Source organism: Eutrigla gurnardus (genome assembly GCF_963514095.1).
Source record: "Eutrigla gurnardus genome assembly, chromosome: 17".
NCBI lineage: Eukaryota > Metazoa > Chordata > Actinopteri > Perciformes > Triglidae > Eutrigla > Eutrigla gurnardus.
In genome coordinates this window covers 1,636,697-1,653,829 of record NC_139928.1, presented here as the reverse complement: position 1 = coordinate 1,653,829, position 17,133 = coordinate 1,636,697, and the positions used below count along the sequence as shown (strand labels likewise).

The following is a 17,133-nucleotide window of genomic DNA, read 5'->3' as shown; positions in this document are numbered from 1 at the left end:
CTGTGCAATTTGCCCTCCCTACTAGTGGAAAGTACAATGCTAGTAACATAAAAACATTTAAAGTGCTGGTGCATATTAAAAATGCTGGTACAGATTAGGTTAAAAGTACAGGTTAGGTTACATTAGGTACATTAGGTAAATCTGATGATACAGATTAAAAGTGCTTGTACAGATTAAAGTGCTAGTACATATTAAAAGTGCTGGTACAGATTAAAGTGCTGGTATGGATTAAAAGTGCTGGTACAGATTAAAAATTCTGGTACAGATTAAAGTGTTGGTTCATATTCAAAGTGCTGGTACAGATTAAAGTGTTGGTACATTTTAAAAGTGCTGGTACAGATTAAAGTGCTGGTACAGATTTAAAATGCTGGTACATATTACAGTGCTGGTGCTTATTAAAGTGCTTCATAGCACATTAAGCAGCTGATACACAGTATACAGTACCCACAAAACTCCCCTTCCCTACATTTGCTCATTAATGAGCTTAACTGACAATGGGACAAAGGAATGTTTGAACCAGTTGTATTTACATAAGGAGACACTGTACCTTCTCCCTGAGGGCATGAGTGAGTATTCCTTGTTCAGAACGTGGAAACTGTCGTTGTGAATGTTTTTTGCCTGAGTGATGACAGCCTGGTCAAACAGTTCCTGAGGGTTAAGGGGGGAGTGACCCATTAGCTTGCCCGCTACTCTGACCAGGTTGAGAATCCGTAATTTTGTTTTAACATTTAGGTTCTCAAACCAGCTGGTGACACTGTACCGTAAAATGGACTATAGCTGCTCTATAAAAAAATGTTTTTGCAGACACAGAACAACCGTAGTCTACGTAGAAAGTGGAGGCACTGATGAATTCTGGCACAGACCTGTGTCTGCCAGCTCATGTCGCTGTCAATATGAATGCCTAGGTACTTGCATGAAGTCACCTGATCAATGTTATTACCACGTATGGTCACAGGGCTTCAATTACCAATTGATTTGGGGTCAAACAGCATTTCCACAGTCTTACAGGTGTTAATGTAATTTATGGTCGTCGCACCAGTCCACAAACCTGTCCACAGCATCTAGGGTTGCAAAATTCCGGGAATTTTCAAAAGTGGAAACTTTCCATGGGAATTTATGGGAATAAACGGGAATAAATGGGAATTTTTTTAATTGATGGTTGGCTTTTCAAAGGGGACTTAAATATAGCTGAGGAAAGTTATTTTGTAGCATAATCTTGACTGAAACAAACAGATGCCATTCAAATACACTTGAATATCCATGCCATTCCTCAACCACATGCACAGAGCACACTGCTTAGTGCATGGCTATTGAGACTACACCCCCTACTGGCACTGTGCATGCCTCCATCACATGTAGATCACTAGAAGACTGGACCACACTTTTGAGCCTGAAGCACAAAGACTATTGAAGGCAGTAGGCACACATTTGAGCTTCTGGACTAAACAAAGTGAAGTAAGTTTTGATGCTATTATGGGGAAATATATGTATTAAAGCTCTAGTCTTCGATTTGAAAGGTTTGAAAAAAGTACCCACCCCCCCCCCCCCACACCACCCCTCCCCTCTGTGCTCCTCCGAGCTTGTATCGTTCTCCCCTCCCTCTTATTTTATAAGCCTCCCACCTCCCTCTTATTTTCCGAAAATAGTTCACTGAAATGTGTTTCTGAAAAAATTTTAGGAGAGAAATAAGCTATGCAGTTGCTGAATCTGTCTTTATTTTAGATCGACAACGGTCAGTTTAAAAGATTTTCGAGAGCTTGCGGGCGGCGCTCCGTCTCTCGAAATTTGCCGCTCCGCGACGGCATTGCACGGCTTCTTACATAGACAATGAATGGGAACATTCCATTCCATTTTTGAATGAGTGGGGTTGGGAGTATTAAACCTAACATTCCTGTTTTTGACTTCACCCATGAAACCCTAACAGCATCTCTGTGGATAGATAAGTTGGAGTTCTTCTGAGCAGACTAAGAATGGCCGTATCATCCGAAAACTTCACAACATATTGGTAAGGCCCAGAACGAACACAGTCATATCCAGAATAAACAAGAATGGTGAACTGACACACCCCTGGGGGGCACCAGTGCTGCTTATTTCTGTGTTTGATAGGGAAGAGTTATAATCATTGTCCTCCCGAGGACATGCCTTTTTTGGGATTGGAATTATAATGGACTTTTTCCAGATCTCAGGTACAGTGTATTTATCAATGGAGAGCTGAAATGCCGGAGTCAGTTCCTCTGCGAATATCTTTAAAAGAAAAAGGTGGACATATTATCTGGCCCTGTTGCTTTTTTAAAGTGCATGGATTGAAAAACCTTGGTTACAGCATATGGCTCTATAAAAATCCTGTCTTTCACATTACAAGTTCCATTTTCTAAAACAACACAGCAGTCCCTGTTGTTATCAGATTCAAAACGCGTGTAAAATTGTTTCAGTACATTTGCCTTTAACATTTCATCCTGAGCAAACAGGGGCTTCCTTTTGCCTCTATGTTTGTCATTCTTCTAATTGAGTCCCACAGTTTCTTGGAGTTATGCATGGACAAATCCTGTTCTGCCCGCTCCTTATACTGCAGCCTAGCTGCTCTCATGCATTGATTGAGCTCTTTTTGAGCTGTTCTTACTCCCTCTGTGTCACTAAGTTTGAAGGCAGATTCACCCCCTAATGTACTACCTAATGTCTCTTGTGATGTAGGGTTTATTGTTCGGGTATATCTTAACAATTCTCTGTGGTACAATGGAGTCGACAAAAGGAGAGAGAGTAGTTATGGATTCTGTTGATGGATGGTCCTTTTACCCTGAAAGCAGAACAGTCTTCCAGCCTACAGGGGGCGGTGTGGCGCATCCAGCTGTTTGCCAACCATGCAAAATGCCAGACGAAGCTGAATTAAACTTTGTTGATGACCCGGCATGTTCCCCACGTCGCTGGGCCGCATGACTTGTGTGTCAGATACACCTTAGTGGATACCAGCACGCGCTCCTTTCAGAACGTCCAGTCAGAGTACCAGGATGCCCAAGAAAACGAAAGAAGAAGCAGAGTGGGTGGGGGATGAAGTCGCCCCGGCAGCTGGTGAGTAGACGTTAACGTCCTAAGCGTTCCAGAAGCTATCCAGCAGGCTAATATGGGTACAGCTAGGCTAACCAGACTCCATTGAAAATCCTCACATTTCACTCCTCCAAATCCCGTTCCAGCATGCTTTTAAACGACTTCATTTCTGTCATGGATCTACAGCATCTTCTGATCGATCCGGCGGTAGACAATCGAGCTAGATGAATTAATTAGAATCAAATTCCAACTTTTACAACTGCAGTGAATTGCCCAGTAACAAGTAGCGTTGTGCTATAGAGGGCCTTACACGGTATCATAATATCGTTAAAATAAATGTTGGACGGCTTAGTTGAGCGTTTTACGTGATAACGTCCCGTTATTGACCAACGCTATCACATTAAATAGCCGTATTTGTGAACTCAGTGTGGTTTAACAGTAGGAATCACACACACCGGCTCATTGGACAGCATATATAACATTATTTAGCAGCTGATATCTCCTTTTTAGTGATTAACAAATTTAAATGAGAAAGCGAACAGTGTCCCGTTTCAAAGTGCGACAATCCGTCCGTCTATTCATGAAGTGATGCAATAATATGGTCGACATTGAAATGTGCTGGTTGAGTCTCTGTCGGACAGACCCCAGCATTACTTGATAGCGTTGGCTTTCTCTACACGTATTAAACAGAGAAAGTGCCAAAGAAATGAAATGATGCCCACGAGGTTAGATGTGTTGTTGAGGGGCTTCACATCATAGACATACCTACGAGTTCAGGCGCACTTTGATGGGTTGAACAGTGGAGAGACTAACGTGGGTTGAGTGAGTTTAATTTGTTTTTGTCCAATTTTGTTTCACGTGTGTACGACATGGTGAAATAAGCGTTTTTGTCAATGTGTCCTGGTGTATTTGATGTGACGATAGTCTGGTTAAACAGAATGGATGCTACTCTTGAAGTCTCTGATGATGTTGTATAACAACAATCTGAGCCTGTCAAAGGCAACGACGACCACGTTTACACCGACATGTGTAACTGTATCAACCGGTTTGATCAGCTGTAGGAAGATGCATGTGTTGTATTAAAGGGGATTTGAATTTGTCCAACGACTTTCTGTCAAGTCTGCATGGTGGTGTGGTGGTTAGCAATGTCTCCTCTCTCTCTGAGAGAGAGAGAGAGAGAGAGAGAGAGAGGGAGAGAGAGGGAGGCCCGGGTTCCGGTTCCTTCTGTGTGGAGTTTGTATGTTCTCCCTGTGTCAGCATGGCTGTGAATGGTTGTCTGTCTCCACATGTCTCCCTGTGATAGACTGGTTACCTGTCTGTCTCTACATGTCACCCTGTGATAGACTGGTTACCTGTCTGTCTCTACATGTCGGCCCTGTGATAGACTGGTTACCTGACTGTCTCTACATGTCGGCCCTGTGATAGACTGGTTACCTGTCTGTCTCTACATGTCAGCCCTGTGATAGACTGTTTACCTGTCTGTCTCTAAATGTCTCCCTGTGATAGACTGGTTACCTGTCTGTCTCTACATGTCGGCCCTGTGATAGACTGGTTACCTCTCTGTCTCTACATGTCGGCCCTGTGATAGACTGGTTACCTGTCTGTCTCTACATGTCGGCCCTGTGATAGACTGGTTACCTGTCTGTCTCTACATGTCGGCCCTGTGATAGACTGGTTACCTGTCTGTCTCTACATGTCGGCCCTGTGAAAGACTGGTTACCTGTCTGTCTCTACATGTCAGCCCTGTGATAGACTGGTTACCTGTCTGTCTCTACATGTCAGCCCTGTGATAGACTGGTTACCTGTCTGTCTGTACAAATGTTGGCCCTGTGATAGACTGGTTACCTGTCTGTCTCTACATGTCAGCCCTGTGATAGACTGGTTACCTGTCTGTCTCTACATGTCAGCCCTGTGATAGACTACATGTCGGCCCCTGCATACAGGATAAGTGGTTGATGATGGATGGACTTTCTGTCAGCCATTGATAGATTAGATACAAAAAGGGCCACACGTTTATGTCAACAACCCCAAATTAAAGTGAGTCTGTGTTTAATCTATAAGTCTGTATTAAGTGCCCACTAATTATCAGTTTTCTGACTACTACTACTACTACTGTTGATACTACTACTACTGCTACGATTAATACTACTACTACTGTACTACTATCAACAGCATATGCAGATTGGACCAAAGATCCTGGTCTGCTTGAGATTTCTGCCTAAAAGTCTGTTAAGGCAGTTTTTGTTGGGACTTTGAAAATGTATTGACTCTGAAAATCAGGGGTGTGTTCTAGTCCTGCTCAATGTGATAAGTGTCCTGAGATAACTTCTCTTGTGATATGACACTATTAATCAAATTTGATTGAAAATTGAATTTTCTTCCAGCAGAAAAAACAGTGAAAAAGGGAAAGAAAGATAAAAAGGGGAAAAAGACTGTGAGTATTCATTTGTGTAGTTTCTAAGTACACTATTAAACTTTTGCTGTGTTATCTCTCTGACATATTACATCTAATTGGATTTGTTGTTGATTTCTCCAGTTCTTTGAGGAACTCTCCACAGATGGCAAACCTGAGGCAGATGAGGCGGCAGCGAAAGAAACACAAGGAAAACAGGTAGATCTTGGGGGCTTTCCTCCATTTAGCCACTGGCAAGTTTTTATCCAGCGTCACTGAAATCACCACCATTGTTGCTGTGTACATGTTGTGAAGTCCCAGCCAGGATATTCAAAAGCCGTCCTGTCTGAGTTCATGACATCATTCAGGTGGGTCATTCCACCCCAGGTAACCCCCTCAGATTTAGCTGGAAAAAATCTTAAATGTAGATGTATATCTTTGTACCCACCATGCAAAATATTAGCTTTCAATTCCTCATAGTTTCAGAAATACTGGTATAGACGTTTGACCCCAAAAAAAGACATGTGCGAAAAATGCATTTAACCCAACTTCAGCAATGTATAATTTTATAATGGATTGATCTAGGAAGCTAGTATTGCAGATATTTACTATATGGCATCCATATTTTTCAATTAAGGTATTAGTTAGCCTCTGGGATGTGTATATGAAGCTAAAAATGGCCTTTTGGCCAAAACAAGCTAAATAAGGTGAAACTATAGGCGCCATCCTGAAAATATGGAACTGAGACTTTTTTCTTTATAACACAGAAATGCTAGGCACATTATCTATTCACATGTGTATTTTTGCTAGGATAACACAGTTAGTTGATGAATTGAACGTTTGAATATAAGCCTTTTCCTCCGAGGGCTCTAAAATGGGCCATGTTTTACCCAATATTTGACCGTGTGGCAAGGGGTTTAGGATCTACAAATGTTTTCTTAAGATTGTCTCGTATAAGATACATCTACTGGTGTACAAGATCATTTTTAGAAATGTTTACTTTTTTTCATATTACGGGGCTTATTAATTTCGGATTTATAAGCCCCTACAGTAACAAGAGAACATCGTCTGGTTCATTAAGCCACAGTTCTTCTTTTTAGGAGGAGCTTGACCTCCTCATATGCCTCCATCAGAAGCTCTGATCAGTTTGTGAGAAGTTCGCCGCACATATCGTCCTCATGGTGATTCTAGGATCTGCATCAATGAATCAGTGATGGATCTCGGGGTCTAGTTGAGGAAGATTAGTTGCACCTGGCTGGACTCAGTCAGCTGTTCATCCTTGTTTGGCCTTTGTGAAACTGATTAAGCCAGACGTCTCTCACTGGGATATGTTGAACCCAGCCTAGTCATTTATCCTGGATATCTGGACTGCATTTGCCCTGTAGATGTGCTAACATTTTGGGGATTTTATTTTGGTGGTACATACAATATTTTGCTCAGAGATGTCCCGAGCTAATCCTAAGGATGGGTATCAGGACTCGCCTGGGTCCCTTTTTAAACCAAAGGCATCAGCTTAAATAAAGAAACAATGTCAATCAGTTTTAAAGGCTTCTCCTCAAACCTGGACATCAGGTTCTGTCTACTTGTGACATTTCATGTGAAACTGTTCGTGTCTAGTCTCACAAGAAGAAGAAAGACCGGCGGAAAGGGAAAGGTGGAGATGATGATGATGAGGAGGAGGACGTCATGCTGAAGCTGAAAAAGCTGTCGGTCCAAGCAAGTGATGAGGAAGATGAGCCAGGTATGATGTTTCAGGATTATCCTTGCATCCTTGAAATCATTCTTATTTATCATTCAATGTTGCTGCTTTTCCACAGTCATCAGCCGCAGTAAAGGAAACAAGAAGAATAAGGTTTGTTCTTGTCTCCACTGCACTCTAACCAGACTCTGACATGTTGAGAGTGTAAAGCATCTCTGTTGTCCTTCAGGGTGGAAATATCTTCGCTGCTCTCAGCCAGGGCCGGAGTGAAGAGGATGGGGATGCTGATCTGGATGAAGAAGAAACACCAGTAATAATGGTACAGTGCTGTATTTCTCATGGCTTAACATGACTGCAGCACACGTGTGTGTGTGGTGTACCAACAGGAAGGGCGCTGCTACCTGCAGCTAGAGTCCTTCAGCATGGAGCTAAACTATTTTTAGGCCCCTCAAATATGGGAGATTTAAAAAGCTTGCATGAAAATAAATCAAACAAAACAAGGAATACAGTTAACAGCTGCAGGGCCTCTGCAGACTGAGGCCAGCATTCTAGACTGTGGCACATTGACAGGTGATTACTTACTTCCCTCTGCCCAAAGGGTCGTCAACTTGTTTCATAACAGCATCAGCAAATATAAGATACATTATTAAGAAAATAAACGGATAGCTACATGCTTTTTTTGTTTTTGTTATAATAAAAATATATATATATAATAATTATAATAGAAGTTAGACCAAAAGCAGAAAGGCCTTTCATTGAATTGTTGCAGCATTATTATCTCCCCATACTACAGGCAGGGAGACACTCGCAAGGGGATAGCATAAGGTAGGGCTGAACGATTTATCGTTTTCTGACCGAAATTGCGATTTCAGACAATGTGATCGCCAAAGCTGCGGTTTTTGCAGCGCTCCTGACTCACCCAGGATCTGTTGTCAACTATTTTACACATGCCGTCTCCCGACCATCCTGCCAAGCTCACCAATCAGACTACGAGTGAACAGGTCACGCTAACCAATCAGTATTAACCTGCTCCGTATTTGTAATTAGTCAGAAATTACTTCAACTGGACCAGAAGCGGAGTTAGGGGATTTAATCGCCAAGAAAAACAGCACGTCCGTCATTTGGGAGTATTTCGGGTTTGAGGCTGCAGACGTGCACCAGAAACGGGTACTGTGCAAAACCTGTCGCGCTAAAGTTGCAACATCCAGCGGAAACACAACCAATATATACCGGTGATATAATCTCCCGCGAGAGGGTGCATTTCACGGCAGGGGCGCTGATTACGGCACAACGCCGGCACTTGAAAAATCACCACAGACATTTGCATGGCGCGTGCATGACGAAAAAGTCCGGTGACTATGATGATCAGGCCCACTGTAGCAAACAGACTACAATTACAGCATCTTTTGCCAGTGTAACTCCGTATGATAAGAGCAGCGGAAGACACCGGAAAGACGGATTTAAAAACCTCCTCCGCACGCTGGACAGATATACGATTCCCTCCCGCACCGACTTCTAACAGGTTGCCGTCCCACAGCGTTACGCGGAGTGTAAAGAAAAAGTGGTAACCAATAAATGAATGACCCACCTATTTTAATGTCTGACATATTTTTTAGAAGGGTCATTTTATTTCAATAACAGTTTTTGTATTTGATTTACAATTAAATTATTACAGTTAAGGATTTTTGCACATTTTAAGACAGTCAAAGATGGCTCTTTTAGTTCATTTGTAATAACTGCCATTGGTCAAGGACTTTAAAGAATGAACATGCATGTTTCTTGTTAATAAATTCATTTGGAAGCAATTTTTAACTTTAGTCCTTGCATTAGAGTAATAGCATTCAATGTTTTAATGTTACTGTACATTGTGAATATTGCACTGAAGCTTGATTTGAAGGAAATCGTGAATCAAATCGAAATCGCAATATCTGTCAGAAAAATCGCAATTAGATCTTTTCCCAAAATCGTTCAGCCCTAGCATAAGGTTCCGTTTTCAAAATCAAAGAATACATTTATTAATCAGAGCACTCCCATAAGTCTGATTCATCTGATGTAGGGTTGCGTTAAGTCCATCTTAGCTATTGATCCTTCAGTGCAGCTAGTACCTTGTTTATTACCAGGCTGCCAACTCTACACTAATTGACTCTTTTCTCCGGCTCTCACACGACACGTGATCGATTGACCAAGTGCCAATCAGTCTCATGCTGCTGAGGACCCAAGGGAAAACATTGTATAGTGCAGGCAACCTCCGGTTCTGAAAAGTGAAGCCAGTACTGAAATGCCTCAAATTTTCATTCTCTCTACTGGCCATTAAGGGCTATCTCCTCTCTGATTGCATGGAAGTCTATGAGAAGATGACCCTAGTTCAGTAAACATTGTAAACATGAGTTTATGGTCTCAATCTCTAGTTTCAAGTCTTCTCCAATCCAGCATGATGTTCATTTAGTACATTATGGTCCATTTAGAGTCCAACAGACCAGAAAGCAGGGGATGCTTTAGGGCGGGGCTACCTGCTGATTGACAGGTTGCTACCACAGCGTCACTACTGCTGCCTGACGACCACACTACCAATGAAGTTAGATACTAAGATTCCTCAACATGTAGCTGTAAACCTTGAATTATCGATCAGACACTGCACTAGTTTCACCAACGCTATGCACTTTGCTGACTGTGATTTGTGTGTTTGGAAATTTTCAGGTTACATCTGATGAGGAGGACGAAGCAGAGAAGGAAGATTGTGCAGAAAAACCAACAAAGAAGGCAGTAGCCCAGTCCAAGGTGGGTCCATCTTTAGAAATACACAAGTGAAACTGGGCAGACATGCTTTTCAAATGTTGAAAGTGAATGCGTGTTGGGTAAACCCATCTCTCTGAACAGGGATTGGTCAGTCATAGCTTATCACATGTAGAAAGAGACACTGCTGTTTTGAGACTTTGAGTGCCGATATCTCCAACACCGGACAACTCGCATCAAAACCAGCTAGACTGAAAAATAGGACTACAGATCATATCTATTTGATTTTGGGGCGGACTGTCCCTTTAAAATGTGTTAATCTTCCTCCAGACATCCTGTGTTTAGAATGAAGGCTTGTATCAGTAAAATGAGTGTGTTTCTTTAGCCACCAGAAAATGACGAGGACAAGAAGCCAAAGAAGGGGAAGAGGGAGCACCACAAGGCAAGTCGTCTGTTCACCTGGTTAAATGTTTGCCATCTTCCAGGGAACCATCATGGGATTTAACTCTGGTTTTCGTGTAGAAAGGAAAAGCTGCTGAACCACCGCGAAGGAAGGATGAAGATGAAGATGAAGAGGAGGATGTGGATGAGGAGGAGGACAGTGATGGAGGAGATATGATGATGGTATGTTTGTCCTGTCTCTTGCCTCTTCTCTTTCCTGCTTTGGATCAGTGTGCTTACCTTTCTCTCTTGACTGGCTGTAACCCTTAGAGTGCTGAGGACGCCATCGCAGAGCAGGCGACGCAGCAGGAGGACGACCCGTACGCCAACCTCAGCAAGAAAGAGAAGAAAAAGAAAAAGAAACAGGCAATCATATATTTATACCAATAGATTTATGCATATATATGTATGTGTGTGTGTGTGTGTGTGTGTGTATGTATATATATACAGTATATATATATATAGATTTCGTCTCCTTTAAACAAGCAAATGACACGATTTCATTCACGGCACGCCAAGACAGACTTTACAGTAAAAAAGAAGAGACGAGAATAAAATGGACTGGATAGATATATATATATATATATATACGTTCTATTTGTTGAAGTTATCGCTGTGTGTTGGTGTGTATGGTTTCAGATGGAATATGAGCGTCAGGTGGCCAGTATTCGTGCTCAGAATGCCCTGGAGGGAGATTTTTCCGTTTCCCAGGCTGAGATGTCGTCCAGGCAGGCCATGCTGGAGAACGCTTCTGATATCAAGGTTGGACACTCATCAACATCTCCTCAGTGAAACTGCCTGGAATTCAGAAACCAAATACTTCACAACAACACAGAACTAGTCTGTATTGTCTGTTAGTGAAGATGTGTTTTGTGCCCTTTAGCTGGAGAAGTTCAGCATTTCTGCTCACGGCAAGGAGCTCTTTGTAAACGCTGACCTTCTGATCGTGGCAGGAAGAAGATATGGTTTGGTTGGACCTAACGGGTAAATATCTTTGACTCACTATGAATACTGACAAAAAGGCTTCTACTCTTTAAAAAGAGGTGAAGCCCGCCCCTTCCTGTGTCCCCCATAGGACCTTATTTCAGAATAAATACAATGATAGTTGGGGCTGAACGATATATCGTTATCGTATCTATATATATATATATATATATATATATATATATAAACATGCACAATATTAATATTGCAAAAAGCAACGATATGGGCGATATGGAAACTTTTTGTGCTCCCACCATCACAGTTAGAAGGGACAGGTAGAGAAGATGTCGGCGGGAAAAGACAGAAACGGAGATCATTCTCGTCATGTGGAAATATGTTGAGTTTAGGAAGGAGGACGCACAAGAGAGCGATGTGTGAAAGACGTTATCGGTCCTGGAGATATGAAAAAATAAATGTCCTAATTATTATTGCTACATAAACGTTATCTCACCAACTCTGTTTCTGATCAAAGCATCTGTCTATGATGCAGTTTTCTTAGTTATATAGAGATAGATATATAAGATACATGTGCAATTAGCGGGTGCCCTACCGACCCTACTGCTAGTGATGATGGCGGAGAGAACTACATTGAAGTGTGGTTCCACTTCACAAGAGTCAATGCTGAAACGGAAACACGAGCAATCTATCAAAACGTTTAGCAAAAGTCATTTAAGAGATGATACAACACATCAGCTGAGATAATGTTGCATTATTGACGGAACAGAGCTAAGCTAGCTAGCTCAGCATGGCGCCTGCCCTGTCGACGACGCACTACCTGCAGTTTTGAAAGTGTTTGTCCGTGTCTTATTTTACCGTCGTGTCACTGCAGTGTTACTGTTTTGAACGCAAGAATCTAACGCAATGTGTCTGAATTTAAAGTGCACGTGTTTGGACTTCTGTGGTTAGTTTTGTGTAGTGGATTATCTGTATGAAGGTACAAGGCCTGGGAGTGTCTGACCCAGCAGCAGTCGTCTCCTACAGCTTGGATGAATTATACAGCATTCGGGATACAATGGCGAATCCACGGTTGGATATACCTCCGGAGTTAAAACAAAGGAAAAGAGGCCGACGGAGCGGCATTAGGGTGAGGAACAGGCTTAAGCCCCGTTCACATACATCGCAACTCGCCCATCTCTGAGCGACAACTGTCAATGAATGTGAATGTGTTCTTGCGGAATGTGGCCAGGACAGGCGATGCGATGTGGGCGGGTACGGAGATAAAATGATGTGTGGGGTGCTACATTATTTGTACACCTTGTCTCTGTCTGTGTCCAAAATTCCATCAATTTGGAAAACATCTTGTATTGTGCCAGTGCCTAAAAATCCTAATGCTAAGGCACTAAAAGAATTCGGACCTTGCTTTAACCTCACATGTAATGAAATGTTTTGAGAGGACTGTGCTGGGGCTACTAAGGGCACAGGTCAGTGCCTTTCAGGACCCACATCAGTTTGCATATAGGGGGGGCGTAGGTACAGATGATGCAATACTTTACTTGTTGCACAGGATGCACAGTCATCTAGATCTGACTGCTGCATGTGACTGTCAGAATAATGTTTTTTGATTTTTCAAGTGCTTTTAATACTCTACAGCCACACATTTGAGCTAAAAAGCGTTTGGGTTTTAATCTTCATAAAGCTACTGTTGTGTGGATCACAGACTACCTCACAAGCAGGCCTCAATATGTGAGGGTTCATGACATCACCACTAATATTGGGGCACGACCACAGGGTACAGTTTTATCTCCTTTTTTATTTACACTATATACTTCTGATTGCAGATAAAGCAGTGCTTCATGTCACTTACAGAAGTTTTCAGATGACTCTGCATTAGTGGGCTGTATTACCAACAACGACCATGCAGCGTATCAGAATGAGGTGCATAGCTTTGTTAGTTGGTGTGATGATGCCAATCTCATTCTGAATATAGATAAAACTAAGGAGTTAATATTTGATGAAAAAAATGAGGTAGCCCCTGCTTATTAGAGGTCAGCCAGTAGAGGTAGTTCCCTCATATATACCTTGGTGTCCACTTAGATAGTAAACTAGACTGGAAGGAGAACAGCAGAGTTACCCTCAAGAAGACCCAGTCTAGACTGTTTTTCCTGAGGAAACTGAGGTCATTTGATATGGGAAGGCCTGTTTTAAACATATTTTATCATGGGGTACTGAAAAGTGTCCTTTTTTTAAGCTGTTGTGTGTTGGGGCGGTAGCCTAACAGTTGAGGACAGGAACAGGTTCAATAAACTGATAAGGAAAGCGACTCCATCATTGGTTCTTGCCCAAGTTCTGTGGAGGAAATATTGGATAAGAGGGTGATGAGGAAGATGAGGAGTGTGTTGTGCAAGGGATGACCACCCCTTGCATAACATCTTCAATAAGTGTTGTAGGAGCCAAAGGCCCCTCCTACCCAGATGCTCCACTGAGAGGTCTAGAACAGGTGTGTCAAACTGATCCAGTAAAGGGCCGCTGTGGCTGCAGGTTTTCATTCCAACCAAGCAAGAACACACCTGACTTGACTTATTCACCTACCTGATTTGCCTTCACACCTTGATTGGTTGGATCAGGTGTGTTCTTGCTTGGTTGGAATGAAAACCTGTAGCCACAGCGGCCCTTTACTGGATCAGTTTGACACACCTGGTCTAGAAGGTCCTTTGTTCCCACAGCAATCAGACTCTTTAACAAGAGCTGTTGACATGTTGTGATTCATGCTGTTGCGGTAACTTATGCTCTTGTTGTGACTTATGCTGGTGGTATTGCTGTGATTGTGTCCTGTCAGTGTCCTGTCTCTGGTTATTGTGTCCTGCAGGTGCCTATGTCTGGTGCAAACTTATATACCTGTCTTCAGTATCAACTGTCCTGTTGATGTATGTTGTTGTGTGTGGTGGCTTGGTAGCAAATTAATTTCCCCTTGGGGATTATTAAAGTGGCTAGCAATAGCTAGCAGGACGAGCTAACGGCCATGTTGGTGATGTACCTAGCTAAGTTAGCTAGCTAGCTACCTAGAGAGAGATCGATCCCTGGTTTTACAAATAACTAAATGATACTACGACAAACTGAGCCTTTCTCAACTTGAACATGTATCTTTAAATCGACATACATCATATGTTTAATGGATGGTACAATTTAGGTGGGTTAGAATATGATTTGTGTCTCCGTTGTTTACCGTACATATTTATTCTAAAATAGGGTTCAAGTTGAGGCACTTAGCCTAGAATAGTAGCCAATGTATTTGTTGATGTTCACCCGGTCACAGATTGAATGTTCCCTTATCTCCTCTTTCAGCAAAGGAAAGACCACGTTGCTGAAACACATTGCCAACAGGGCTCTCAGTATCCCCCCCAACATCGACGTGCTGCTGTGTGAACAGGGTGAGTGTCAGAAATCTCCTCTTTTTCTATGTCCGTCTCGTCTATTGGCGTTGCCCACTGACTCCGTCATGTGCTTGTGCTCGTGTTAGAGGTGGTAGCTGACGACACGCCGGCAGTGCAGGCAGTGCTGAAGGCAGACACCCGCCGCCTGAAGCTCCTGGAGGAGGAGAGACAGCTGCAGGCTCGTCTGGAGAAGGGAGAGGACAATGTGGCTGAGAGGCTGGAGAAGGTCAGTGTATGGCTTTGTTGAACAATGGACAGTCATTGGGTGCTTTTCACCTGCTCAGGTGCTCTGTCCTCTACCTGCTCAGGTTCTCTGTCCTCTACCTGCTCAGGTTCTCTGTCCTCTACCTGCTCAGGTGCTCTGTCCTCTACCTGCTCGGGTGCTCTGTCCTCTACCTGCTCGGGTGGTCTGTCCTCTACCTGCTCGGGTGCTCTGTCCTCTACCTGCTCGGGTGCTCTGTCCTCTACCTGCTCGGGTGCTCTGTCCTCTACCTGCTCGGGTGCTCTGTCCTCTACCTGCTCGGGTGCTCTGTCCTCTACCTGCTCGGGTGCTCTGCCCTCTACCTGCTTGGGTGCTCTGCCCTCTACCTGCTCGGGTGCTCTGCCCTCTACCTGCTCGGGTTCTCTGCCCTCTAACTGCTCGGGTGCTCTGCCCTCTACCTGCTCGGGTTCTCTGCCCTCTAACTGCTCGGGTTCTCTGCCCTCTACCTGCTCGGGTTCTCTGCCCTCTACCTGCTCGGGTGCTCTGCCCTCTACCTGCTCGGGTTCTCTGCCCTCTAACTGCTCGGGTTCTCTGCCCTCTACCTGCTCGGGTTCTCTGCCCTCTACCTGCTCGGGTGCTCTGCCCTCTACCTGCTCGGGTTCTCTGCCCTCTACCTGCATGGGTGCTCTGTCCTCTACCTGCTCGGGTTCTCTGCCCTCTACCTGCTCAGGTTCTCTGTCCTCTACCTGTCACACAACTCTAAATGAATGATCATATCATGGATGTGTAAATAGGTGACTGTTCATCATATCAACTTTTCAAGGTGATAAAATTGGTCTTTTTGGACATCATTCCTAACTGATGATCAAATAGTTCTGAGGTCTTGTAACACAGTGACCAAAAGAAAGAGGAGCAAGTTCGAGGTCAGCCAAACATGTGGAGGAGAGAGCAAAGAGAAGGAGTAGAATGATTATCAACATGATTCAGTTCACAGATCAACCATGCTTCAATCTCGAAAAACTGAAATCCTTCTTTCCTGATTCATGTGGGATTATTGGTGACGTTTCAGGAGAGCTCACCTTCAGTTTGATCTCCAAACCAAGTGGCTTTAGTAATCTGTCTCAACTGCCTGGCAGGTATATGAAGAGCTGAGGGCTATTGGAGCTGCAGCAGCTGAGCCCAAGGCGAGAAGGATCCTGGCTGGTCTGTCATTTACCCCTGAGATGCAAAACAGACCCACCAAGAGGTTCTCTGGAGGTTGGAGAATGAGAGTGTCCCTCGCCAGGTACCCCATTACAAGCTTCATTGATGGAACTGGTCCAACATGAACCTGTTGGAAGTCCACTTACTGTGACCATGTGTGCCCACAGAGCTCTGTTCATGGAGCCCACTCTACTGATGCTGGATGAACCCACCAACCATCTGGACCTGAACGCAGTCATCTGGCTCAACAAGTACTCGGCAGCTTTTTTAATCTCATGTGTTTTCCTCCATAATATCACTGGACATGTCCTCATTTAATGGGAAGGAGTGTTGTTTCTGAGGATGGTGAAGTTGGCTAAGCAGTAGGGACGACATTCAACATTGCAATATTGTACCGAGACACAAACACCATATATCAATTTTTTATTATATAAACCATTAATATTGAAAATGTCGGCAGCTATTTTCTGAGTATTTGGAAATGATTTCGACAACCTTTTATTCGATTCAAGTTGTGCGCTTGTATACTGTTTTCCACAGCTACCTTCAAGGCTGGAAGAAAACTCTCCTCATAGTTTCCCACGACCAGAGTTTCCTAGACGAAGTGTGTACAGACATCATCCACTTAGACTACCAGAAACTCTACTATTACAGAGGGAACTACTGTAAGTATCCGCTAATAGCACTATCTTCAGCTGCGTTCACACCAAACACAATGCTTAGAAAGTTGCTGCAAAGACGGCTTCGGGCGGAGCGAATGGCACAAACACATATAACATGCGACCCGAAAGCCAATCAGCTTTGGGATTCTTGTCCTGTCATCGTAGTGGTCTGTGGTCTCTCATACCCCTTTTCCACCAACGCGAACGTAGTTCAAGAGCCGGGCCGGTGCCCGTGCTGGTTCGTAGTTGGTTCAACTTGCGAACCGTCAGAACAACGGTTTAATCAGAAACGTGTCCACGACGCCGTGAACACAGTGTTATGTTACGTTGGTAGTTGGTAACGTTTAGTGAGCCAACGGCAGTCAGAAAGTGGCATGCTAACGTTGTTGTTAGCAATATCACGC

General features: G+C 43.5%; 1 protein-coding gene and 1 long non-coding RNA gene across 4 annotated transcripts in view; one reads left to right on the top strand and one right to left on the bottom strand.

Annotated features, from left to right (window-relative positions):
* Positions 1-17,133, bottom strand: part of LOC311027570 — a 244,942-nt gene that overhangs the window by 38,694 nt on the left and 189,115 nt on the right. The gene's annotated exons all lie outside the window — the stretch shown is intronic.
* abcf1 (ATP-binding cassette, sub-family F (GCN20), member 1) overlaps positions 2,887-17,133 on the top strand; it is a 24,041-nt gene continuing 9,794 nt past the window's right edge. Inside the window, exons 1-17 of one of the 3 annotated variants that reach the window (XM_084031586.1) lie at positions 2,887-3,066; positions 5,427-5,476; positions 5,579-5,653; positions 7,052-7,175; positions 7,252-7,286; positions 7,363-7,452; positions 9,831-9,911; positions 10,252-10,312; positions 10,393-10,490; positions 10,578-10,673; positions 10,947-11,069; positions 11,191-11,291; positions 14,574-14,659; positions 14,749-14,888; positions 16,001-16,149; positions 16,235-16,318; positions 16,608-16,732. In XM_084031586.1, the coding sequence (XP_083887712.1) occupies positions 3,006-3,066; positions 5,427-5,476; positions 5,579-5,653; positions 7,052-7,175; positions 7,252-7,286; positions 7,363-7,452; positions 9,831-9,911; positions 10,252-10,312; positions 10,393-10,490; positions 10,578-10,673; positions 10,947-11,069; positions 11,191-11,291; positions 14,574-14,659; positions 14,749-14,888; positions 16,001-16,149; positions 16,235-16,318; positions 16,608-16,732 (1,579 nt within the window). In that variant the 5' untranslated portion in view covers positions 2,887-3,005. Of the gene's footprint in view, positions 3,067-5,426; positions 5,477-5,578; positions 5,654-7,051; positions 7,176-7,251; positions 7,287-7,362; positions 7,453-9,830; positions 9,912-10,251; positions 10,313-10,388; positions 10,491-10,577; positions 10,674-10,946; positions 11,070-11,190; positions 11,292-14,573; positions 14,660-14,748; positions 14,889-16,000; positions 16,150-16,234; positions 16,319-16,607; positions 16,733-17,133 lie in introns of all 3 variants that reach the window. The other 2 variants (XM_084031587.1, XM_084031585.1) reach the window with 2 other exon arrangements.